Genomic DNA, 27,982 nt, shown 5'->3' with positions numbered 1-27,982 from the left:
GATCAGTAACCGGAAAATACTGATCAAATTTTCCACTTATCCCGACCCCCTTGAATGAGTACTTTTGCTTGAAGACATAACTACAACGGAGTCTCTTAACCAGTCCCAAGCCGCGTGTCGCTCGATAGATCGCAGGATATATATGATTGGCCACTGTATCACATTACGTCAGAGGACATATCTGCAATGAGAGGACATAAGTGCAACGGTACAACAGTGCAGCAACTTCCCGTGGCAGCCCACCGCGGTTCAAAACCAAGCAAATTGTGTTGTGGAGTTGTGTAAAGTCGAAACGTGGCTGAACTTCTCAGTTTGTATTGATGTATCAAACAAATGATTGTTGCTAAGAATTAGTCGGGTTGAACAGAAATGGTGCAAATATAAGACAAAAGAAGAATAACTTTTCGGAAACGTGTTGGGGCCTGGTAAGGGGCAAAGTCCTTCAGATGGCTCAGCGTAAGAGTGGAAGGTTTATCTAGGGACTGGACTGAAGGATGGGGTCGGTGAAATTTGACTAAACAGGATAGGTAGGGCAAATATACAATCAGGATGAGGAAAATTGGAAAAGGCATTGATTTTAAGGATCTTGTTAACCGTGTCTCCCGTTTCTCGTTTCTCTGTTTGCTGAAGGACAATTGCTTAGGACGTATGTTTCTCGAATTGTCTTAACCAGGCACTCTGACACAACAACAGTATATGCTGTTCTCACCCGTAAGTTTCTCAGAAAATCATCTCTCTCGGAAATTTTCCAACAGGCTTTGCATTTTCGTACTCGAACCATGTCTCCAGCTCACATCATAACACACTGAACGCGGCGAATGCTGTTACTATAGAAATACGCATTTGGAATTTTATAGACCTTTACTCATTGAGCTCTTCACGAAAAAGATAGATGTTTAAATATCAATACCACTGGCAACTCGTCAGATCTTTACTAAGTTAACTTTAGCTAGAATTACAAAACAAAAGAGTTAACCTACGAACGGTACACAAATGTAAGAAAGCCACAAACTGCGGGCAGAAATGGGAAACTTCTCTCCGTAACTGCCGAAAAACCAGTTACAACTAGTAGCACTCCTGATGAGAGGGAACCAGCGACTGGTTTTGCTCTTATTCCCTACATTCAGGGTGTTACGGAACCCATCAAGAGAATTTTGAATGGCCACAACGTTAAAGTTAGTCAAAAACCTTTTCAGACTTTGGAGCATACTAGTGTGCCAAACCTAAGGATCCTGTCACGAAAGAACAACGAACCGACGCTATTTGTTCTATTCCCTGCAATGACTGTGATAACGAGCATATCGGACAGACCAAACGTCAGTTTGGTACACGTTTGAAAGAGCATCGAAAAGCGGTCTGCTTTAGGAAAAAAAGGCACACATGCTTAATCAACCATACAATTGGGTGGGACAAGTCTAAAATTATCACCATTAATCGGTATTACTACTAGCGCCTTTATTTAGAAGCCTGGCATATCAACTCCGCCCACGCTCCTTTAAATCGTGATGATGGCGGCTTAATTCCTGACGCCTATTTACACCTCGTCAGAAAAAAGGGCAGCTAATTAGAGAGCGTATAAAAGGACCTTTTGTTGTAGCGTTTGATCACACCTGATGAAGACACTAGACAGGAGTGTCGAAACGTTGGGTCTATGAATTGTAACTTCTCCGTTACATTCATTAAATCTTAAAACCAGAGTAGTATCAAACCATGTCAAACAACCGTTTTAATACATTTAGTCTTTTCTATCATTACGTGTAACATTTATGAGGAGGCAGTGTCTATTCCATTTACATTTTTCTTATACAAACTGTTTTGATAATAATAACAATTGAACTGAATCTAGTTTACTTCATTTTTTCAATAAAATTTTGCTCAAATCAAGCGTGATACCTCTAAGCAGCCCAACCCTTTTTTTATTTTTAACAAAATAAGGAGAACACGAGCAGTTATTTAAATAACGTCTTCCCGGCAATAATTGCCTTTTTTGCTAATTCTGGTTGGACCATTTAATTCCCAGATCCAAGCGGCAATTCTCTCTTCTGACGGACATACAATTCCCTCTGATTGAGACTGGATAATATGGTGTTATATCAGAAAACACTCCGGCTGATAAGCATGTCTAATCTCCTAAACTGTTTGTAAGACAACATATATGAATCGTAAGGAGAAGTGAAACTTTGATCACTCCTGGGAGTCAGTATTAATTTATAACAATTATAACACAACAAAACAGTTTCCATCCTCCGTTGTTTTCGTCATTGCCAATACGTTAAATTGCGCATGTGCACATCGTACTCCCGCTGAATAGCTAAGTAAAGTACATGGCTCCTTTCATCTTCGCGTTGACTTCGATGGCTTTTGCAGATTTCACCAGGTCGATACTGAAACAAGAAGATTCTTCTTTTAATAAAACTTTACAAGTAAACTGGCTCGGAAGAGGAATCATGTTTAGTAAGGACTAGCGGTGCTAAAAAGTTACAAACGTTCTTTAAGCAACTGACAGTCCAAAGTAAGACAAAGAGACAAAGTAATACCTCGAACACAAATTCCAATAAAAATACAAGGGTCATCAAGTCTGTGAACACTAACCTTCCATTTCCGGTTACATGGTGTCTGGCTCTGAAAGCCACCAAATGGGCATAATAGGCGGGGGCTGGCATAGAAACACTGCGTGTGCACCGTGCGTACACGTGACATAGCTGGTATGTGAGTTGCTGAAGGCCGTCTGCTGTGAATGAGTTATCGTCATACAACACGTGATAGTGTGTAGGTCGGCTTGTTCCCTATAAGCCGGGGTAAAATCAGAGTAAACTTTATTGAGAAAAAAAAAAAAAGAAATAAATGACTGTTTTAACGAAGGGAACTACGTCTCACGCATGCCTTAAAACGTCCTCAAACAAAACAAATAATCTAAAATCGATACGAGCTCAACCTGATCACAAAATTGGTGTTTCACTAACTTCAAAATAAAAACCAGGTAATAGCTTGAATCAACTAAATTATGATTTTTTCTAACTTAGGTTACTGGGTAGGTTGTTGTTCCAGAGTTGTCCTAAAGCCATGTTTTAAATTTTTAGTTCGTGGAAGAGAAATATATGTAAAAAATTTTTCCTCTTTTTTTCGATAAGGCCACAGGAGGAATAATAAAGCCATCCATATGGATAAAGATTTTTCCGTTAGAGACTTTGGAACGAGATTATTCGGAAACCTGAATGCCTTCGAGACTGTTTGAATTTGACAACCCGTATGCAAATCATCCTATACTAGTTCACGATTTCGGCAAACCTCTTGTGATTCATGTCAGAGTTGTACTTATATTTATGAAATGTGTGGAGAGGATGGTGCTCTTTCACACGTTCAAAGATGAATAGAAGACTAGACACAAAGAGACAAAAAAATGCCGTAGTTATTTAAGCAGTTGGTGGGTAATTGTAGATAGCACAGCTACATTGTAACCAAGGAAAGGTAAGGGTTTGATTGACAAAGAATAATCAAGCTCCCAATCACCATTCTCAGAGTAAAAACTCGACATGTCATGTTAAAGCTGATGTACCTGGATTCCATAATGACTGCACAAATAAAAGTCGAATTCATACGGATGTGTGATACCGCTGTCCACTGTTGTACCAGGAGGAACATTCCTTGCTTTGCCAACTTCATCTCGTTGGTTTTCACAGAACAATCTCGTATGATGGCGCTTCTGAACCACAACAAAAGTGATTCTCGGGCGATAATCTTTTTCAAGCATAATACAGGCCTGTTGTACAGCCCGCACCTCGTGAACAAGAACTTGGTCAAACTGACCCTCGCTGACTCCGTCCCGGTAGAAGATGATCTTGCTAGGCTTAAGCTTCCGATTGGCTTTGTAAAAATCAATTAAAAGCTCTTTCACCATAACCGCCAAGTCATTTATTATCTCTTGCGCACCTTTACCACTCTTGTGGTTCTGTGCTCGCACTCGTGCACAGTACTTAGTGGCATTAGCGTCCATGCTCGCTACAACAGCAGCAATGGAAGGAATTCCATTTTCAGTCGGGGAGGGGTGGGTGACGTCGGCGCCAAAGATAATAACAGGTTCTCTGAAAACAGGCGACTTTACACCTGGATCTATAACATGATTAATTCCACCAAGTTTGGAGTTAATCTTCAACGCAATGTTGGCGCAAACCTGGGGATTGGTACGGTTTACGTGTTTTGACTGAACACACTGCGTTGGAATTCCAATGACATTGTCTCCGACACGTTTTATCTCCGGATAGATTTGTTTGTCTCTCTCGGGCAGAATAGCCATGATCAGTTGTAGGCCTGGAATGTCCACAACCCATTTAGAAAACAAACTCTCTACCTGAAAGTATTAAAAATGAAATAAAATTATGGAAGCCTACATGAATTCAAACTCTACTTGTTTTGTAATAAAAGAATTCTAATCAGTCCATAAGTGTAACACAATTTGCTGTTATCATTCTACGAGATGGATCTAACACAGGAGCACTAATTGCTACCTTACGCATGATCTGAGTTTCTGTACAAAAGCACACCTTATTTGAAAGTTCAACATGTAATACAAACGGACATTTTGCTCATTGCTCGTCGAATAAGGCATATACTATTCCACCGCTGTTTCATTTTCAAGTTTCCAAAATAATCCCTAGGGCATTACTTGAGGGTCGTATCGATCGCTTAAGGAGCGCGTGAAATACAAAAACAAGACAAATGAAGCCATCTACAAGTGTCCTACGTGACGAAGAGAGAAACAATTCTCTTTTACCTGAAAATTCCTTGCTTGCAAAGTAGAGCCTTAAGGGCGTAAATAATCAAAGCTTGGATCGTTAGTAGCGCCACTCAATTCCTTTGACACCCAATCACTACCCGATGAATAAGTAAACGGCACTGTCCACTCATTCTTCACTGTTCATAGTTTTAGCAAAGAGTACCCTTCTGAACTCTGTTCGGTGGATTTTTCAATGACACTAATTTCGTTTTCGCGTAACACCTGTTAAATGTGAAGATATCTCACCTCTCTGGCATCCCTGCCGTATCTCACAACAACTGGCTCCTCTGACATCCTCAAACCCTGTCGACTGGATACATTGCCCATTTGCTTAGAAAAATTTCTCAGCTGGTCTTCCCGACATCTCCTGCAAAAACAAGCCAATGCCCACTTTTCAATGCGGGCTCCATCATGCAACGATTTGTTGCGCATGTCCCATGAACCATCACGAGGAGTCAATGGCTGATCCTGCGGCCCAAGGTTGATTCTGGGTGGTGGAAGCACACGTCCTTCCACCTTAACCATCTCTGTGCTGACTGAGGTTTGGAACTCATCTCTTAAGTATTTACTACTTGCTCGAGTCATTTCTTGGGCCTAATAAGATTTAAATCACACAATAAAAACACTAGCATTTTTAATACATGAAGATTTTAAAAATTTTATTTCAGGAGGTCGATGCTTTTGCACTAAACCTCGTTGAGACGCGGGAGAGTTTTCGTTCCGTAAGCTTTCTAAATTTTTGTGTAGTCACCATTGTACTAAGTGGTTCAAGTATCTCTTTGCATTTTAATTCATTTTAGCGCAACTTTTTGAAAAAAAAAAAAAAAAAAAGAAAAAAAAAAAAAAGAACAAAAAAATCGCGGAATCTCAATAGAAATATCAACTTTTTTGATAAGAACAATAGACGATCTACAGTACTGTTGTAATGTATCTTGATTTCAATCAAATTACTTAAGATGTCAAACAGCTCTAGTTCACTTTCTGTTCGACTTGCATCAATCAGGAGCCGTTGTCTGATTAAGTTCAAAAAGGGTAAGTGTATAGAGATACTGTGGTGTTGCGTCAGGGGGGGGGGGGAGGGGAAGGGGTAGAACACGATAACTTGGCATCAGTCAAATAAGTTGATAATGTAAATTGGCCACTGTTAAGAGTTTCTAAAACTGACGTATTGAGCGTCAGCCCTCCGTCTGAGCGAAAGAACTTCGTTGTTGTAACGACTGTAGTTACTTTCTTTTTGTTCCATAACAGACGCTATTTTTTTTAGATACATGCAAAGGCTTTGCTTTGCAAACTATAAATTTTTATAATAAAAAAGTATATAACATCACATTGAATACCGAAAATGCAAGAGATACATGTAAGTTGGTTCAAATACAAAAAAAGACTTCAAGGCTAAAATGAACCTACCCAGTGTTGAATGTCACGCTGTCGCTCAGGCGCAGGGCGAGCAGTACTTCTGATCATGTTCGCAGTCTGTTGTTCAGACAAATGCTTTCTCACACCAGGAATAATGGTACACACCTCCATGGGCAGATACCTGTCCTTTTTCTGTCCAACTTGTAAGCACGGTAGGTGAGGGTACCTACAAGTAACAAAGCTTAATATTAAGACACCTTTGAGCAAATGTAAGTGGCGGGCTCCTTAATGTCAAATGACTACCAGATGAAATTATGTGTACATGTTGTACTATTATATCTCTCAGTTAGTAAGTCCGCTAAGATTAGAATCATTTCGATTCTCATCTGGATTATTTTTATCAATCACAATTTGCAAGCTGAACGTCACGAGTATCTATATGGCTTATCACAAAGTCCGTCAAAGAAGCAAGGTGGCGGGAGGTCTGAGAGGGGTCTGGTACGGAAAATTGTGCGGGCTCTCATTTTTCGTTCCAGGCCCCTAGAGAGGGCGACAAACTCTTGCGAAATTCGCGAGAACCCTGCAATATGCACGTCCAGAAGTGCTTATAATAGAGAGCCTACAAGTTATATAAATCATCTGCAGCTCACACCTCAAAATTAACCGGTATCTGTCTTTGAAATAATCTGCAACAGTTGTTTTGTAAGTGCGACCTGTTCCCTCATTTGTTACATCAAACTGTTTCCTGTTCGCAGATTTTTCCGACACGCCCCAAATTGTGTACTTCCTCTTTATAGAGCCAGCATGAGTGGTTTGTATACGAATACCTGTAACACACCGAAAAAAAAACATCACATGTTAGTGCTAAAGACTCTTCGAGTCTAAATTTTCATTATTATATGAAGGCTTTTTAAAAGAAAATTAAACATATATATGTGCTCATGACAATATTACCACTATTAAGCTTCTTTCAAAAAGTGTTAATTCTCTCAAAATGGATATTGAGCTAGGATCTAATAAACACAAGTCTACAAGATTCAAGGCCATTTAATATATAATTCCCATGAGCCATATTTTATTCTAATTTTTTAAGGCAAGATATCATGGAACTCAGAGGCCAACTTTTGTCTAAGTAAACATTGGGAAAGAAGCTCAGTCATTTAAACTACAAATCAAAGGAGTGTGTATAATTCATGCTTGATAAAACACTAGAAATATTATGATGATGCTAAAAAATGTTTTCATACTCAAGTGAGCATCCACTATTGTCCAAGTATGCAGTCGATAGTAGTAAAGTTTAACCCTTTCCATAAGTGTTCATATATATTTATAATTTAAGTTTAGTTTGCCAAAAAAAGGTATCAAAGTTAATTATAAACTCATATAATGCAATATGAAACAATGCAATATTACAAAATAATAAGAAACAAATTTCAAATGTAATATAACAATTATAATAATCATAAGTATCTTACAAGACCTTACTGGTATGCTGATTTTCTGGCTTGGAACTTGAAAGTGATTAGCAAGTACATGTAACATACAACATACTTCTCTAAGCAGCCAAAGAGACAGAATTATCAAGAGTTTACTTTCTCCAGTCACTTTTTGGTAAGTTACAGAAAATACCTGAAACATTTTGGTTTTTATTTGTACTAATTTTAAAATAATTATTCACCTCAGTCTGACTGAAATTAGTGGATATCTACATTCCCACTTTGCAGCTTGGTGTAAAACCACCACAATGAACAGACCACCATAATGAACAGACCTGTACACAAATATTTATAATAATAATGGTTAGAGAACAGAAAACAAAGCAACTCACCGCGTATGGCTTTCTCAAGTCTTCGTCTGTCAGGTTCAAATCTGTAGTCTTCAAGATTATGGGGTTTCACATCAAGTGCTTCACACAGGAAATCAGGAACAACAGCTTGCTCTTTGTAAAATCCTTTTGCAGAGACTGAAAGTACAGAAACTCACTGAGAATATTATGTAAACATTGGACAGTTCTTTCACCATTTTACCCCTAACAGTGACTAGCATCTAATATCTCTTTATAGTTTACCCCCCCCCCCCCGAATGGTCAGACATTAAGGTCACCATAATAAATGAAATGATCACCAGGCCAACTAAAAAAGCTCTAGATTGTTAACCAAATTCTCCTTGTCAGCACCTCAGGAAATGATTGTATAAAGAATAGTATGGAGAAGACACATACTGATGATAGGGTGTAGAGGGTTAATGGGCTCATGATCAGGAACACTGTGAAGCTCAATTTCAAAAGGAAACAGTGGCTCATTTCATGAATTACAGTATACTTTTGAAAATAAATTTTTTGAGACTTGAACATTACTGAGAAGGCAACATTTCATATATTCCTCAAATTTTTTCAAAGCAATGGTGAGAACAAGTAATTTATATGAAATTTTACCAATTACAGCAACTCACCATCAATGTTTACCAGCATAGCCTTCCACTCAGAATGGCGAATACTTGAATAAAAACCAAATTTCACCTCGCACCCCTCTCCCAGGGGTCTTGCTTGACCATTAGATGGAAAGAATGATCTTCCAACAGGGGTGTAATACATTGATGGCATCTGTCGCACCACAATGTCCAATGCCTGTACTGCATCCTGAGGTATTTTGCCATTTTGTTCTCCACTCAAAAAGTTGTTAAGTTCCAAAAGACTTACTGCTGCAGCAAACTGAATTTTAACCTTGTGGGTTAAATAGGAATAAGTATTAAAATATTCTGAAATTATTATCCATTTGGTATGACTACATGCTTCCTACAACTACAATTATGCATATTCAGTTGTGATTCTTCCAGCACAAATTTGAAAAAAACTGTCTCAATTATAGCGGAGCTTGCATAGCATAGCCCCATAACTATACATAAAGCCAAAACCCATAAAGCCAAAACCCATAAAGCCAAAAAAATTTGGATGTACGACCATACTACTGTACAACCAACCATACAAGGTGCTACTTTTAGCATGCGTGACCAATTGTACCATGGGCACTATCTTATGATCAATCCTCTACACAGACACAGAGAAGTTGCAAATGAAAATCCATTAATTTTACCGTGCACTTTAACCATACCAAGGGCTTTAGTTTTGTTGAAGAGACGTGCAGGGAAAAAAAAAAGGCAAGCTCCACTTTTAGGCTTGCCTAAATTTAAATATTACCCTTTTAAAGATCTGCAGGTAGCATTCCATCTTGAGCAACAGTTAAAAAATGCAGACTATGTCAAGTTTATTTCTAAACTGATTGTTTATCATCCATTCAATGCAAAAGAGTAATTGCATTCAAAAAATGACTATCACCAAGACATCATTATTACTATTATTATTTATTTTAAAATTGTTGTAATGCTAACCTTGAAAACCCTGTCTCTTCCTCCATCTTCACCTGGTAGTTTAACACTAAGTTCAGCCTGTAAGTCACACAAAAAAAGAGAAACAACTCCTTAACTCCAACAGGAGATTCATGGATTAGAGTGTTGAAAGAAGTCCAGGGTTGGCTAAAAGATATTTCATGACAAAGTGTAAAAAAAAAAAAAACAGTTTTATATTTTCTCATTTTTCCTTTTAACCATTGCCACCCTTGTTTGAAGTTAGATTTAATTGTTAACAATTAAAAGTTGCTCAATTAACAATTAAGTGTTGCTCACAAAGTGATGTCTTCTTCCTTTTTTTATGCAATGTTTACACATGTGTTGCAGTCCAAGTTATAATTTTTTCAAGACAATCTAGTTTTATCAACTGAGTTGATAACATAAATTGGCCAGTGCAATGAGTTTTTAAAGCTAAAATTTTTAGCATTGGCCTCTAATCACCTCATACATCAATGAGGGGTGACTATATCACATTACAAAACACTGTTGATAGGAAACTCACAGGAACAGGTAGCCTTATCCTGCTGTACAAATTCTTTTCACCATCAAAAGCCGGATGATGGCCTTTAAATGTTGTCTGTTTGTAAGTCTTTATGATTTCATTAACAACATCTCTCTTAACATTTTTAGGACATCTTTCTGGAGTTATTTCAACATCGTAGTGGTACAGGTCTGAAAGCTGCGGTGAGACATTGAGGCGGAAGAAGTTTGCTCTTAATGCTATAGGGCGACCCTTTGTGCCATAGCCTGGTCTCAGAGGAGGATGCATTCCACTGTTTGCTTGAGTCTGACGAGGAGTGTGTTCTGAGAGAGAATTAACCCAATAAATACATCACAGTCAGCATTTGAGTACAAATAAAGTTCATACTCATTTTTGTTTTTTTGATACTTTGACTAGAAATAAAAATCCTAATTCAAAGAAATATTTAGAACAATATTCAACTGTCATGGTAGCTGCTGGGGAGCCATTTTGTGTGATTTTGAAAATAAGAGTGCTGTCTTCTTTCTGCCACTTTCCAGGCCCCCAACACAGTAGATGAAGTCTTATCATCAGAATCTTTAAAAATATTTTAACATAGATAAGTTCCTCTACACTGCTTGTTACTGAAAATTGTATATAATAAAAGAGTATTGAAACACTGTTAAAAATAATTTGTGGCACTGAAGACACCCCCTCCTTTTTACATTAATTTCCATGCTTAATTTGTGTTGTCAGTACCCTTTTTATTTTCTCATTAATGTTATATTCTTTCCTTTTTCTCAACATTGTAATGTAATGTAAACTAAGTTCTTGCGATGCATTGTAGTATTACTATTGTACCATAATAAAAAATAATGAAAAAAGAAAGAGTTAAAGGCTTTTACTGTACCTCCACTTCCCAGAGAAGAACCTAGCTTTTTAGTCACATCTTCAACTTCTCTGTCCACTGCCGCAGTACTGCTTGTAACAGCAGCTGAAGATGGGGTGGTACCACCAACAGTTTTTGTTGACGAAGCATCAGCTGCTGCTGCACCCAGAGGCAAAGTGGAAGCTTTGAATAAATAGAAAATAAATTCAATCTACTGGTTGAGATTAACTTAGTTCCTTACATGAAATTGAGTTCAGATCATAAGACAGCAGAAGAACATTCATAACACAGTATTTCTAAAAGTTCACCTGAAACCATTCATAGACAATTTTTTCTTTCTTTCATCCTATTTTTTTGCTTTTTCTTTAAACTGCCCTCCCTCTAATACAAGAGGGTCTGTGGTCGATCAGAGTATATCTGATCTCAATAAAAGTTTAATATTTCAGTTTTTTTTCCTTCGGGAAATGTTATTTTTTTTCTTTAGATCCCAATGCTATTAATGCCTCGAATTTTTGGCAAAAAAGCTTCTCACAGAAAAGAAAGGGCTGTCGTTCTAAATACATGTTGTTATTAAATGCACACAACATTCCTTCTCAGAAAATCAGCAAACTTCAGTGTGACTAAATGTACCTTTGCCTTTATCGTCAGGAGGACTTGATTGTGTACCGCGTTGTTTTCCTTTGGTCTTTTTAGACTTTGATGGTGTTTCACCCGAAGAACTTCCCCTTTGACTGTGTTCCTCAACTGCTGTCGTCTCTCCGCTGGCAGAGGGGAAGCTTTCCTCCTGTCCCACTTTATCAACAACGGTACCATTTGTCGAATTACCGCACGCACCAGCGGCAGGTTTCTCATCAAAATCAGCTGTTGAATCCGTACGATTTATACAACCTGGCTCCTCCTCAGTTGTTTTCCTTTCCTCCTCAGGAGCCTTCCCAACATGTTCAGTCCTGCCAGGGTTAGATGGTAAATCTTGTCCTCTTCCTCGTCCTCTTCCACGTCCCTTACCTTTGCGTTTATTTTTTCCTTTCCCTTGTCCTAGGGAAGACATTTTGAATTACTCGCTCCGTAATAGATAGCACTACATAAGAAACTTCGACATAGAACGTATTCAAGACAACTTCCTTTCACTTTAAGGCCTTCCAACGTAAATAAAGAATTTATGCTTACTCTGCGTTTCTTCCTCGGGAATAACCATGACGTATACTCCACAAGAAGGCCAATCAGACGACGTCCATCACTTCTCAGAAAGCAACACTGTGATGATTCCAGGAAAACGTCGTTTCTAAGAAAAAATATTTTACACTTCCGCGATTAAAAAGCTTCTTTTTTTATTTAAAAGTACTCAAGGTAGATTCCCTTCAGCAAACCCTTCAAAATGTGTTATTTCTCGCACGAAAGCGGACATAATCTGCCATCCGCCATTTTAGTTGACAGAAAGTACAAATCATATTCCAGCCAGTCACCCCTCCCCTAATATTGATTTCTTTGTCTAGTGTCTCAAAGTCCACAGGAGTACCAAGTTTCTCATCACTGCTCAGGGAAGATGTTACAAGTGGCTCCAAACTTTTGATTTTTACGGGGCGCAGAGTTCTTTTGTTAATTACTTTAAAAATTATTCAAGCCGGTCAATATGAAAAATACGCACACGGAGAGGAGACCGCAGTTCCTTTGTTATTTTGTTTTTCTGGGATCGAAACCCCATTCACACCAGTAGGCATGTTGAGTTTAAATCAAGTTTAATGGAATGAAAATGAATCAGGGAACTGAAAAACTGAATTTCTCGAAAGTGTAGACATCAAGCCACCGCCTAACCCCGGTCCGCGCGGCTATCCACAAGAGTTTGACCTTCACGCCGATCATGCAAATAGAAAGGTGAGCTCGAGTTAACAAGCTATCTCGAGTACGTTCTTGTGCCAGCCACATTCCCGAATCGTTGGGTAAATGACCCTTTCATCGAGTGTCTCGTATTTCCTATTGCATTGTTTCTTGATGCTCGGAGAAATACAAGCAGGCCACAAGAAATGACGAGCAGTAATCATACAATTACATTCGACCTAATTTTAATCAAAGACAGCTCGAACACGCTAAATACTTCATTTATATACAAACGAAATATCCTTATTTTTCATTTTGTTTACACGAAATATCGTTACACCTTCCCTTGTTATTCCCATGTCATTTCCAATGTTGTAACTTGTCGTTCTGTTCTTAATGTTTTATGCAGGATTGCTTGTAACACTTTATTTAGAATCCACTGGCAATGGCGTGTAAGTAGAAGAGTTTGGTGGAGTCGACAAGAATTGAGAGAGAAAAAAAAAGTTTATTATCACAATGTCTATTATTGACATTTTAATCACATTTTCCACAACTACATAGGCTTAGCCACAAGTTGGTCGAGATTTGCAACTTTTTGGTAAGTTTTGAGATTTTTGGCAACTTCTAGGATTCTCGGCAACTGCTGATTTTTTTTTAGCATTTTAAAGATCATTTTTTACTTTTTTGCCACGTTTATTAGCTTCCGAAAGGAAGGTCACCTGTCACTCAGCTGGTTTATACTATCTGGGGACCTCAGGGGTAGGGTTTTTTTCATTAAATGCCTATCCACGAGGTAAGTGGTATCACGTGGCATGTCGTAGCTGGTCGCAAACCCTTAGTATCTCGCTAAAAGTGGATTATTCACATATGAGACACTCCAATATATTCTGTGGAATTTGTGTTCAATTTAAAAAACAGAATTTTTTTTAGGAAACAAAGTTATAGTGTCAGGGATCAAAACCACGAAAAAATCAACTTTAAGCTCAAACCAGTGAAGAAAAAACAGCTACATTTCGGAAACTTTTCAGCAACTTTTTGGCATCTTTGGGGAAAAAAATAACAACTTTTTAGCAACTTTAGACATTTTCATTGGCAACTTTTTAAGAATTTATCGGCAACTTTTTAAGAATTTATCGGCAACTTGTGGTTAAGCCTACAACTACATGTGTTACATAAGGCTCTCCTCAATGATTAACGAAAGTATCACTCTCTTTCTAACGTTAACCTTACCCAATGCTATTTCGATCAAACAAGGTAGCCACTTGTTGTCCTGCTAAGTACTAGGACCAGTCCAAATTTATCCCCTGGGCGGTGGTAAGAGGATTTTGGGAGGGATCACGTGGTTTTCAGAGGGATCGGGGAGGATCAGTCTTCGCAAGAATTAGAAGTTCTTATTCGCCGACAGAGTATAAAGGGAAGGCGGATCAATATCAGTATCTGGGCAACTGCCCGCCTACCCCTCCCCTAACCGAACAACAGTCCATTGATGACAAGTTAGGGTTAATGTTGGGTTAGGGGAGGGGTAGGTGGGTAGTTGCCCAGATACTGATATTGATCTGATAAGACAATAGAAAGCTTAATGCCAATGAGAGGGTAAGGGGGGGGGACATGAGATTAATTAATGAACGAATTAGAGGGGCGGGAATAATTGAAATAGTACAATGTTGTGGTGGGGATCAGGTAGATTTCATTACGTCACAGCCAAGATCTTCCGAAGCCCACTCCCTTCTCAATAAGGACCGGCGGTCTATTATGTTTCTGTCATAATTGTTGTGATGTCATGTGATCGGTGAACGAGAACTCAGATGAATGCTTCTAGAAATTCGAATTAAAACGAAACCTACTCGTGTCAGGCTGAGGCGTCAACAAATTGAAAATGCTCTCATCCTGGCTCCCTTCTATTACATCGAGAGTAGTTTTGTTCTTGTTCTGGTCTTATAAACCATAATATATCATAGCTTAACTATAATCTCGTACCCAGATCCTACCGCGTAACTGCAACTGAAATGTTACTACTGCTCGACCGTGAAACGTCTGGGTACGAAACTAGCTAAGCTATCGAAATAGAACGGTGAACTGAATATACAAATGAAAGAAAAGTGGCACTGCTCTGCAGTTGTTGTTCCTTAGCTATAAGTCTACCCTAAGCAATTGCACAATAGCGAAAACTTCCTGCTGGTGATGGATTAAGGTAGTAAACATAAAACCCTTCACAGCTTCGCACTTGAATTTGAACTCGTCTGTAACAACAATTATAATACCCGTGAAAGCACGCCTGTCTGTTAACAATGCCTTCCTCGAGAGATGGATGAAGCCCGTTTAACCAGCCTGTTATGTCTGTACGACATCTGTGATGGCTGACGCAGTAGTCCAGCATTTTAGTGTATGAACCAGACTGAAATCTGTACCAGCCAGGTACGAGAGATGCGTCCGAGTTGCCTCCTCTTCCATACGATGTATGGCGATCGGGTTCACTCAGCACAGTGTAATTGGTGCAACCCACTAGGACTGTAAAAAATATATAGTCAGAGTAATAATAATATAAATATATAAAAATTTCAGCATGCTCAATGGTCGAGAACACCTCAACTAATCCCAGAAAGTGCAGAAAATTGAAATTAAATTAATTGACAGGTATGTCACGAAAGTACAACAACAAAAAATGGCGGACGGATTCGGAGACAGTAGCAACGTTCTAATTCAGAGTTTTAGGGAGAATGAGAGGAAAGTCTGGAAGTCTGAGGATTCCAAAAATTAACGGCGATAAATGGCTTTAGTCTTTGAAAAAATTTACGCGCGCTGATTTATCCCCAATTGCACACAAAATCATACGATTACCAGTACAAAATCACGCATATCATTTCAGACCAAATCTCACCCCACCCAGCGGTTCAGTTACCATCTTTTATTAATTTGGGGGAAGACTTGATGAAAATTGAAGTTCCAAAAAGCATCATATGGTTACTTTAGATCACCTGACTTCCTTTAGCACGGTGTTTCCTTAGGTACAATTTTCTTTGAAAACTCCTTAAACGTCGTTCGTGTGACTGTTGTACCAGCACCGAATATCATATATGCATCATGCTGTGGAGCTCCTAAAGATTTTAAGACGTAGCGAAGACCTAAAAGGAGTTAAATACGTTCTCGAACTTCTCGTACCAGTGTTAGAGCCAGAACTGTGGCCAATGAAGCAGTGGGAACCAAAGGGCAGGGAGAGGGATCGATTGAACGCCCTTTTAAAGGGATGGAGTGAGATTTGGCTCTCATCACACAAAATATAACTACTTAGACTAATCGGTGATCCATTATTCAGTATCATAGCTTAATCAATTCAGTTGAAAAGCAACAAAAAATCTTAAAAGTTACACACCAGTTTCACAATTACTGCCGCGATAACCCGGGTAACAAACGCACTTATGGGTTCTGTCTCTGAGGGAAATCGGTGAACATATTCCATGGCTGGAACAGGTTTGTTCGGTACAAGGATTCTAAAAAACAAACATTGTTAGGTTCATAAAACCACTGTGGTTATGTCAATTATATTTTCAGCCGGCTGGTAATTTAAGCATCCTAGGTGACATGCAACAGAGAATACCTTGTTGTTTAATTAGGACCGTTATCCAACATGAACAAAACCGCCTGGTTTTTCTGTTTTGTTTTTTTTTTATTAATATTCTGTCTTTTTTTTCGGTTGTTTTGTTTTCATTTTGTCTTGATCATTATTAAAAAAGACTTCGTTTCCTATGGCTCGTGTTCAAATTCTATTGAGTTCTGAAAACAAAATTTAAGCCTCTTTGTTTGCAAACCTCACTGCCTGAAGACTTTCTTTCTATTTATGAGGAACACCAGGACGCCTTTTGATCAAGAAAGTGCTTGATTTTCTAATTCATGACCGCTACAATTCTGAATAGAGTCAAAACTGTACTAAGCCGCACCGTTTTAGCGGTCACCCTGTCATAATTAAAGCGATCGATTGTCAAAGCTCCGAATTTGTCTCCCCTTAATGTAATTTTCACCTTTATCAAGTGGTCAATTCCATCAAGGTCACCCTTAACTGAGTTCTGAATCCTGTTTGTATTACATTTTATCTTCCACCAATACTGAACGGTCAATTAAAGCGGAACCACCCACATAAAACTAAGAATAATCTTTGAAGTAATTTTTAATCCACGTTTCCCTCCCGAAATCAACGTTAGTAGTAGTTTTTAGCGAGATTATGTACATTAAGTGGTCAATTATGGCATAAGTGGTGTTATGTATCGTTTTTAATAATATCCCTAATCTGCGGGACCTGTATCGTGCGGATATGAAGGTTTTGCATGTAAACAATCCGACCCGCAATTTTGTTTGTATTCCTTTCTTACTCCGCACTGTATTCCAGTCCACTGAAAGCCTAACGTGATTTATATTCCTAGCCATACCTTTAACGTGAGGTGATGTGAATACTGATCTGCAATGAGCTTTTCAGCGTTGTTGTAGATATGGGACGATAGGAGATCACACCAGCGTTTTCCTTTATTATCAGCAAAAACAGCCAAGTTGAATGAAACGCAGAGGTTGTTCTCAAGGCAAGCTAGGCTACAGTCGAGGATGTCCTCCACAAAAATTTTCATTATGTAAGAAGCGTTAAGGTAATGGTGCAGTAGTGGCTCATACGAAGCTCTTATATTTTTAGCAACGAGTCGATCACGGTTCGAAAGGCAAACTATTAAAGCGATGAAAACGCAGAATTTCATCTCCTTTGTGAACTTATACCAGACAAATTTTAAAGCCAGATAGATGCCTGATAGTCTTCAAATGACAAGACAGCTAGCAGATGTCTTATTTATCTTTCAAGATTATTAAAATTCATGATATCAACAGGATTTCAGCAACTCTACTGTTCAATATTTTGATGCAAATTACTCTCGGTGGATGGATAAATGGTGATAAATTTGTAATGGCATGCCCCCCTTCATGATAACTGTAACTCTAATTAAAGTCAGTACAAGTAAATTAATGTTAACGAAAGCCGGCAAAAATTTATTGACCAATCAGAATGTCTGGTTTGTTACTTTCTTTGCCCTGAATTAATCCTCTTCTGCATGGAATTACCTAAAAACTGCACTTATCTTAACCAATTAGAACTGAGTAATTTTTTCTTGTATATAATTAGAATTGTAACAGGGGAAATTTGGTCGTTATACCGGCATCATGCTTGATGCTTTGAATATACTTTATAATGCTGAGCATAAGGCCAGGCATAATTTATCTGACCCTGCAGGAGATCTCCTTTTAATTATGATAGACATTATGATAGACACCGCGGCGCCTTTTGATCAAGAAAGTGAATGCTTTTCTTTTCCATTAACGTTCTAATTCTGAATATTTCTTGTTAGCTGAATCCACTCACACATGCACGTAACCATGGTAAATGATATCAATAATTATCATCAACTGACAAATGAGTACTGATCAAATCTGAGGTTACTAGTTCTTTTTCGCACAGAGAAAGTTGTGCATGATTCGGACCTTTCCATCGTCTTTCTTTCCTCATGTAAAACTTGATGGGAGACTACTGGCGAGAGAGTTTTGTTCACATTCAACAGAGTAACATTATTTAATGCTCTCACGTCTCTGTATGTTTGGAAGGTAAATTGTGTTCCGACTCGCGCTGAAATTACGAAATTCAAGTCAAGTCAACTTCATTTACCCACGGATCCTTCAGGGATTTCGTATAAACAAGTGATAGATATAAAAATGAAATAATACAAAAAAAATTGATAACATGATTTGCAAGGCTGTCGAACGATAGCTATAACTAAAGCATAAGAGATGAAAAAATAAGTGATTCACTCACTGAAATTTGTGGCGGTTTATTAGCTAGAGTTTTAAAGTCTATTGATGATGACGCTCGACGCAGGTGGCGAGGAAAGCCATTCCACAGTACCGAATTACCGTAACTTAAGCTTCGCTTGAAAATTATTTGCCGAGTAGTGGAACTACAGGCTCACTCTCACTATTTCTCAGATTAATGAAGTAAGTTCGTTCCTTTCAATGAGTTTTGGCCTTAAAAATTCTGGATTAAAATTGTGTGGCGTTTTATACAGTACTTCTCCTACTTCCAGTTTCTGCTAACTACAGACCGACCTGTCAGTAGGCTACACTGACCTAACTAATTATGTACCTTCAACGTGAGGTGATGTAAATTTTGATCTACAATGAGCTTTTCAGTGTTGTTGTAGATATGGGACGATAGAAGATCACACCAGCGTTTTCCTTCACTATCAACATTAACCGCCAAGTTGAATGAAACGCAGATGTTGTTCTCAAGGCAGGCTAGGCTACAGTCGAGGATGTCCTCCACAAACATTCTCATTATATAAGAAGCGTTAAGGTAATGGTGCAGTAGTGGCTCATACGAAGCTCTTAAATTTTTAGCAACGAGTCCATAACGGTTCGAAAGGCAAACTATTAAAGCGATGAAAGCGCAGAATTTCATCTCCTTTGTGAACTTCTACCAGACAAATTTTAACGCCAGGCAGATGCCTGATAGTCTTCAAATGACAAGACATATGTAATACATTATATAGTTATGATAATTTTTACGACAAATTAAACACGGGAAATTAACACGCGATATAGCACCTGTCCCTTCCAACTTTCAATTTAGTTCCCATAATAACTATTACTTTCTGATAAAGCTTTCTATCGGACAGTGGGAATCTTTATGCAACCAGTTTGAGATTCTTGTAATAATTTTTTTAAAAAAAGGATGTCTGTGAACTTTTCGTCACCCAGGCAACACTGAGGGTCCGAAAGTTACCTTAACGAAGAGAAAATGCCCTGAACTTCAGCTTCTTAAAAATTCGCTGACTACATTTATCAAATCGTAGTTGATAAACAATCAACTATTTCTATTGCCTTCCGACGCAGTTTCTTTAGAAACTAATAGATAGACCTCGTGATTATCAGAAGTTACTTCCTTAAAAATCCTTTAAGCTATCAGATGTCTTTTTTATTTATCTTGCAAGATTATTAAAATTCATGATATCAACAGGATTTCAGCAACTCTACTGTTTAATATTTTGATGCAAATTACTCTCGGTGGATGGATAAATGGTGATAAATTTGTGATGGCATCCTCCCCTTCATGATAACTGTAACTCTCAGTAAAGAGTCAGTAAAGTAGATTAATGTTAACGAAAGCCGGCAAAAATTTAAGATGAAAACTGAGGGTGCCGCTTGTTATGTTGGTAGCACGCTGATCATGCAAGCTTTGTTCTTGTGTTTGTAGGCTTAGGTGGTCTGGGCACAAGTCAGTCAATTTTACAATTTGTAGCAAGAGTCAGATTCTTATTTTAGACCAAGATCTTTCAGTCATTGTTACACTATATTTTTAATTTTATTCAAACCCTACATTTTTTAAAAACAGCGGCTGGCTAAACAGAACTTTACATTAGCAAACTTGAAATTAAAAAGCAGCTCTCATTCTCTATTCTTCTAACATTATCCAGCTTAGTGCTGTTTCATTGCTCCCAACATGTGGCCGGGCCAAAATATTAAACCGGGCATTTATAGCAAGTATTTTCAGAGCACTTTACTTTCTTTCTAAGGGAAGTACAATTTTTTTCGGCCATTTTAGAGTAACTAGGGTCCACTACACTGCACAGTAACGAAAATTTCCTGGAGGAGATGGTTTTAAGAAATACACGTAAAACCCATTACACTTTCTCACACGAATGTGAACTCTTTTGTAACAACATTTGCCGTATCCAAAGAAACAAACTTCCCTATCGACAATGCCATCCTCTATCGATGGGTGTGGGCCGTTTAACCAGCCTGTTAGGTCTGTGCGGCATTGGTGTTCACCGACGCAATAGTTCAGCATCTTTTTGTATGAATAGGACTGGAATCTGTACCAGCCAGGGATCAAGGAACCGTCTTTTTTTTTACCTCTTCCGTAGGAGATGGTCCGATCTGGTTCGCTTAGCACTTCATGATTCAAGCACTCCGGTGCAGCTGAAATACGTGCAAAAAAGTTAAAATCCTACGATTGTACATTGAAAAATTAATTATAATCAGACAAGATGTTTGCTGACCTCAAAGGAAGTAGGGTATAGAGAACCAGAAATACTTAACGGCCCAGGTAATGATGTGTCCATATTGAGACAGGTTTTCCAACATTATTAAGTTAAAGATCTGCAATCCATATCAACTTCTGCTTCTCTATCTTTAAAAACCCATGATCCTTTCTAGTTTTTCCTTTTCGTTGTGATTTTTTTCTTTCTTTCTGGATTATTGTTTATGGTTCCTTTAAAATAGAGGTACTTTACATGTAAGGGAAAACTATACGCTCTAAATATCGTGTCATCATTAGTTACTCTTGAAGAGCTCGCCTAATCCATAAGAAAGTCTAGCTGAAGTTAACAGTAGGAAAAAGCCAGTAAATTGCATAAAGAACGGTGACAAAGTTGCGAATGGTTTTAGTTTCCCAAATTTCAATTGAACTTAGATTAATGGATGCCTCATTTCTCTATCGCCCACCTTATATTTTCACCTGATTTTTCCTGTTCCCATGCACTCATCTCATGTCACAATAAGCAAACTAGATTGCATGGTTACGTCGGATGTAACGTGAAACACACTAATTGATCTTTAGTTTTAAGAGTAACCACCAAGAGAAGTAACATCTATCTGAGATTTTCAAATTAATCTGGAAAAAAATTACTATTCACCAATTTCACAATGTTTTCCAACATATCCGGGATGACAGACGCACTCGAAGGTTCCGTTTCTAAATGATATTGCTCTACACTTCCCATGACTCGAGCAGATTTCAGCGCCACAAGAATTCTAAAAAATATAGAACAAATGAGTAACATAAAACAGCAGTAAATGCATACATAAACTACTTAAAAGGACATCTTATCGCACAACAAATAAACCTATAAGCTACAAAGTTGAACCCGAAGTATTTTGAAATACCTATATTGGAAATTCAATCGTGAAACAACCCACGACATTAACAACAAAAGACCTCTGGTTTCTTTATTATTTTAGTCTCAGTGGAAGAGAAAAGGGAATTTGAAAGATCTAATCATTTCTCAAATACCTGCGAAAGGCTGTAGTGGTGTGATTGATAATTTGCCGCTAGTTTTGCAGCATCGCTGTGCATGTTGGACGACAGAAGTTCGCACCAATACTTCCCTTTTCCATCAGCAACGGCAGCAACATTTAATGAGACGCAGAACACATTTTGTATACATGCAAAGCTGCAATCGATGGGCTCGACAACATGTCTTTTTTCTAGAGCACTGATGTGCAAGTAATTAAAAAGTCTTAACTCAAATGACGCGGTCATAACTTCTGGTATTACCCTTTGAAGATTCAAAACAAGCACCATGGTGAAAGCAATCATTAGCATCCTTGTCGTTGAAACTTGCCTTTTGAACAGATTCCCAAGAAAAAGCAGCGCAAAAATTAATGTACATATGCAATACGTTATGCTTCTTTCTCATGAAACGCACCGTGGTCCTTAAATAAATATCAATGAGTGATCCTTTTTTTAAAGATCTTAGAATATTTGAAAATATTGCTGTTAATGTGACTCCATTAGATCGCTAAGAAAACGCCGAACGAATAAGGAAAAAATTAAACATTCAGCGATCAAATTGTTCAGCTAATCATAATCAAATACTGGAAAAAAAGAGTATAATTGGCATTGTTAAACGCTACGTACATTGCAGCTGAAAAAGTAATTCCCATTCAGGTGATTTTAAACTGTCTAAGCATTTATTTCTGTGCCAGAAAGATCGTCTAAATTTTGAATTTCAAGACAATACAAGCTTACTCTAACTCCAAGAAAAACTGCGATTCAGAATGATGTTTTTCATTCTCAAGCATCTATTTTTTTCTAAATATAAGAAGAGAGATGTCTGGTTTTAGACATGTGAAATTTATATCTACAAATCAACAATTTCAGAAATTGCCATCAGGGGAAAACTAACAGCGAATGAAGCCTTGAGTTTAGCAAAAACCATTCAACATCAGAAAGCTTTTCCTTAAAATGCGCCTCTGTTTCATCATACAGCATTTTACGAAGTCATTATTCATTTTCTATCGAGCTAAAATGCATAACTTCCTAAATCAAATATTTTTATTCAATTGAAATATTGTAGACTGCTTTAAATTCGTATGTTAATATGCGGCCATGGATATCAAACAATGGACATTGAATAAAGACGTATTTTGACAGGACGTCTTCTTGTCAGAGCTTTGACCTCACGGAGAGTAAATTTTCTCACGTAATTTCTGTTTCCTTAGAAATTCTAAACTTTAGTTTGACTTTCAGAGCTTGTAGTAAAAGCATCACTTACAGAACTTAACAACTGACAGTGTAAGGAACATCGATAATCATTTAAAATTCTTGAAACTCATCTGCGGGGATCACGTCTTTAATTATTTATCACTCGAAGGTCAAAATGTGCTGAATTAATTTCGCTAACTAGAAGTTAGTATTTCACAGTAACAAGGTTTGTAACCCTATAGTAATGTATTTGCGCATATTCGAGAGTTAGAACTCTGGAGGGGGGAATTCTATCTGGGATCATATCTAGAGGCGTGAGGTTTATAGTACCCAGTGGCTCATTAATACGAACAAAGGAAACAGGTTTTAAGAGGGGAGGGGACCCCAACAATGACCAGTAGGGGAAGGGGGGCCATAGACAGAACCGCAGCAGCTCATTTAATGAATGTAAACCAATTCTTTATTGTGAATTATAAGTAAACCGGGATTGCTTTGGGTTTGCTCTACTTGATGTGTGATTGGTCCAGAAACTCACGCCACCCTTTAAATCAATCAAATGTAAAACTGAAACCATTCGCGACTTGTTCGTTCCCATATTCATTTGAAATGAATATGTCATTTGGACTGGGGGAGGCGAGGCGTCATGGCTGACGGTCACTCATTTCGACTCTCCGGTTTTCTTTGTTTTATTCTCAGTTTAATTCTTCTATATCGCGGAAAAACGACTGATCAGGGCCAATCTCAAATGTTCCCGCGTTTAGCTGACGATTTCTTCTTGGTTCTACAAGATGATTTTGTAGTTTCAATGAACTTAAATATCTTCACAGCGTCCTGGACTAGGCGACATATTGTTTTGCCAATCCTTCGAAGAGGTTTTTCTTCGTCAAGAATCAGTTATTATCCTAACTCTGTTGCAAGTTACCAAACTATTCTTCTCCAGTTGAGCGGCGACGTAAACCCAAATCCTGGTCCAAATGGAGCCGAGCGGCACAATTTTACGGAACAGCAAAAGTCCTCTCGTCTTCTAACCTTTTATGCTAATGCACGAAGCATCGTCAACAAATCAAGCAAATTGGATTTAGCCATTGCCGCTCTGGGCTATGATATAATTGTTTTAACTGAAACTCATCTGGACAGCTCCATCCCTGACGGTGAAATCTTTCCTAGTAACTACTCGGTATTTAGGCGGGACCGAAAGCTCAATGGACGTCATGGAGGCGGGGTATTGATTGCTACGCGAGAACACATCAAAGCGGTTCCCCGTGATACTACACAGAACGATTCAGAGTTCATCTTCGTCGATCTTCTTTTCTCATACAATCGCAAAGTCACTTTGGGAGTTTTCTATCGTCCTCCCAATAACGATCCTAAGCCTTTAGAGGACTTACAAGCTGCTTTGCAAGAGTTTTCGACGAACGAGTTGATTCTTGTTGGCGATTTCAATCTTCCGGAGATTGATTGGTTGAATAACAGATTCTTGCGTCAATCTGATATTTACACACTCATGATGGACATCGTCCAAGACAATTTTTTGACACAGTTGATAAATGAACCTACCAGAGACTCGAACATCCTAGACTTAGTTCTCACTACTTCGCCCGACCTCGTAAACCATTTGGTTGTTGGAGAACCCTTTTCAGATCACAATTCTATCTCCTTCTCGTTATCTGGTATACCTTACGTCCAGCGTAAATCACAGAAGTTGTTGTATTGCTATGGTAAAGCCGACTGGGATCACTTAAGATCGCTGTTATCTTATATTCCATGGCATTGCGCCTTCTTCGACAGCGATATTAATCATAATTGGGCTTGCTGGAAAGACTTGTTATTTACAGCAGTGGATGAGTGCATTCCCAAACGCAAGAATAAAAAGAGATCCAGTGCCCCCTGGATTACACAGGAACTTATTGTTTTGTGCAAAAAGAAGAAATTATTGTATAATAGAGCTCGCAGAAAAAACAATTCAACTATTTGGGAAAAATATCGGCAACTCAACAATTCTGTTAAGAGACTTTGTAACACAGCTAGATGGTCGTATATAGAGAAACTTGCACTTGATCTACAGGAAAATGAAAACCCGAAACCTTTCTGGAATTTTGTTAAGTCCAAGAGAAGAGGCACTAATAATCTCATCTCTATAAGCGTCGATGGATGTGCTCTGACTGACGACTTCAGTATTGCTCAGAGTATGAACTCATATTTCTCTTCGGTGTTTACTACCGAAGATTATGCAAATTTTCCCACTCAAGACTGCACTGTTGACAAGAAACTTGCGAAAATTGATTGTTCTGTCAATGAGGTCAAACGCCATCTTCTGAAACTCAAGCCCAACAAGTCTCCTGGGCCTGACCATATCGCGCCGTGCATTTTTAAGTCGTGTGCTTCGGAATTAGCACCTTCGTTAACGTATATGATAAACAAATCGTTGTCTCTTGGCCTTTTGCCTGAGGAATGGAAACATGCCGACATTACTCCTCTACATAAGAAGGGTTCCAAATCTTCGAGAGAAAATTACCGCCCAATTTCCCTTACTTCAATTGCTTGTAAGATCTGTGAAAAAATTGTTTTTGATAGGATGATTAAGTTCTGGCGCGAAATCGACTTTATCAATAGCAACCAATTTGGCTTTTTACGAGGAAGATCTACTACAACTCAAATGTTATCAACGTTTAATGACTGGGCGAAATCCCGTAATTCATCCACTCCTACCGATGTTGTTTTTCTGGATCTTGCCAAAGCCTTTGACAGCGTTCCTCACGAGCGACTGCTTTTAAAATTGAAATGTAGCGGCATCGACGAATGTTTACTCAACTGGCTGAGACATTTTTTGGTGGGGCGCAAACAACGTGTAGTCGTTAGGGGATCTTATTCTGATTGGTCGTGCGTTACCTCCGGAACTCCACAGGGAACCATTCTCGGGCCCCTATTGTTTTTATTGTATATTAATGACATATCTGAATTCCTATCATCTACAGTAAAACTATATGCAGACGACACGAAGATCTACAGAGAGATAATTGACCCTATAAAAGATAGTCAGCTTCTTCAGGATGATCTTAATAATCTTAGCGCATGGGCTCGTAAGTGGCAGCTACGTTTCAACGCAGACAAATGCGAATCTATGCGAATCACGCATTTACGCGATAAGTCGGTAACTAATTATTTCTTAGAAAAGCCCCTGAAAGATGTGACTAATTTTAAAGATCTTGGTGTCACACTAACTAGAGATCTTTCATGGGGCCATCACATAAGTATCACTGTCAATAAAGCGAACAAAGTTTTAGGTTCCATTAAACGCTCAGTAGGCACCGCTAACACAAATGTTTTTTCTATGCTGTACATGTCTCTGGTACGGCCAATCTTGGAATATGCGGTACCTGTTTGGTGTCCTTACCTTGTTAAGGACATCCATGCCCTTGAAAATGTACAGCGAAGAGCCTCAAGACTCGCTTTAAATCAACGCAAAGGAGAAATGTCCTATGAAGACCGATGCAAACTGTTAAAATGGCCCACTCTCTCTGACCGTAGAACTTACTTATCTTTAGTCGAATGTTATAAGATAGTTTTTGGTTTTTATCATTTAAATTTTGAAGACTTCTTTGATATTGCCACGATTCGGTCTACGAGAGCAAATCATCAATACAAACTCTATATTAAACCAGCTAGACTTAATTGTTACAAAAATTCTTTTTTTATTAGGATTGTCAAATTATGGAACGAGTTACCGGGTGATATAGTGGAAGCTGACAGCTTTCAGCATTTTAAATCTAAACTTAAATCGTACTTAAATATTTGATTGTAATGATTTTGATTTATATTTTGTCTTTTCTTTTAAGGGAGTTTTTACACAGGGATAACCTCTTAACTTCCTTTTCTAGAAGTATTTTCTTTTTAGTTTTATTTGTATATAATAGTTATCATCTGCTTCTGGAATATTGAGTTGCCATTGGCTAATGATGATGTCAACCTTTCATCTGATTGCCTATGTGATAACCCTAGTTTTGGAAACTAATAACTTCATGCATCATTAACGATTTGATAATAAAATTTATTTTACGATTGGCACTGTTGTGATCGATCCCAAGATATCCTCTTGTTCGACATGCTTGAAAAGATATGGCGAGAAATTGTGAATGAACGAAACATTTTGGCGATTCAAAAGGCGAAGTTTTATCGCGATGGAGATGAAAATTTCATCGCGTTTGTTAACATATCCCCGACGAATGGATATGCCAGACAGATGATGGGTAGAATCCAAACAACAAGGTTAAATTGATATATACATACATCGTATTCTGATAGAGTAACTAGTTAATGCGAAGCTTCTAAGGCTAATTACAATGTTTAATAATTGATGAATAATATGGAACGGGAGTTAATACGTGAAACGACACCTGCCCTCTCTCATTTTTAATTTCAGGCCCCAAACGCTAAGCAAACATCAGCGACCAATTTCATTGTACCTCAGTCTTCCAACGTATAGCACCATGGGATATAAGCTTTTAATAAAAGATACCTCCCACCCATTTCTAAACAGTTTGACATTCGTAATCTTTCATTACTCAACGTTTTCATTTTTCTCAAGTAAATATCAAGTTTTTTTATGGACCCTCTACCTTGCGATTCTGAACTTGATGAATTTGCGTGACATCAAACTGTGACATGGAACATTTTAGGCAAGAAACGATATCACAAAGAAGAAAGGGCTGCCATTGTAAATGCATATGGTTAGTAAAAATATTTAGCACGCTCTCAGAGAAAATTAGTTAAATTAAGTATGACTAAATGTACCTTTGCCCCTAATCGGCGCCGTGATGGTAAAATGATAAATATTTTACTATCCTCGTTATCCTGACTATTGTCGACAAAAAGCTAAAATATGGGCATGCGTAGCATGCGATAGTTATTATCTTTCTTTTTTCGGCTGGGTGGGTTGAGATGGGACACTTTGTGTACCTAATGTCTTTTTTCATTTTTGTAACAGAAAAAAAGCAG

General features: G+C 38.2%; 2 protein-coding genes across 2 annotated transcripts; both read right to left on the bottom strand.

Annotated features, from left to right (window-relative positions):
- Window positions 1–1,708: 1,708 nt before the first annotated feature.
- Window positions 1,709–12,310, bottom strand: LOC131781590 (protein argonaute-2-like). Its single transcript, XM_059098282.2, has 13 exons — window positions 12,052–12,310; window positions 11,515–11,919; window positions 10,906–11,067; window positions 10,038–10,339; window positions 9,518–9,574; window positions 8,582–8,852; window positions 7,959–8,093; window positions 6,783–6,957; window positions 6,182–6,356; window positions 5,021–5,368; window positions 3,557–4,348; window positions 2,593–2,786; window positions 1,709–2,384 (listed from the first exon to the last, which is right to left on the bottom strand). The coding sequence occupies exons 1-13, from the start codon at window positions 12,077–12,079 to the stop codon at window positions 2,312–2,314; spliced, it is 3,117 nt and encodes a 1,038-aa protein (XP_058954265.2). The 5' UTR covers window positions 12,080–12,310; the 3' UTR covers window positions 1,709–2,311.
- A 7,493-nt stretch (window positions 12,311–19,803) lies between these two features.
- On the bottom strand, window positions 19,804–21,981 carry LOC131781593 (pancreatic secretory granule membrane major glycoprotein GP2-like). Its single transcript, XM_059098286.2, has 3 exons — window positions 21,794–21,981; window positions 21,417–21,534; window positions 19,804–20,700 (listed from the first exon to the last, which is right to left on the bottom strand). Exons 1-3 carry the CDS (start codon window positions 21,854–21,856, stop codon window positions 20,339–20,341), a joined length of 543 nt encoding a protein of 180 aa, XP_058954269.2. The 5' UTR covers window positions 21,857–21,981; the 3' UTR covers window positions 19,804–20,338.
- Between the last annotated feature and the right edge of the window lie 6,001 nt (window positions 21,982–27,982).

Source organism: Pocillopora verrucosa, chromosome 5, assembly GCF_036669915.1.
Source record: "Pocillopora verrucosa isolate sample1 chromosome 5, ASM3666991v2, whole genome shotgun sequence".
Classification (NCBI taxonomy): domain Eukaryota; kingdom Metazoa; phylum Cnidaria; class Anthozoa; order Scleractinia; family Pocilloporidae; genus Pocillopora; species Pocillopora verrucosa.
This window is presented reverse-complemented; position numbering and strand designations above follow the sequence as displayed.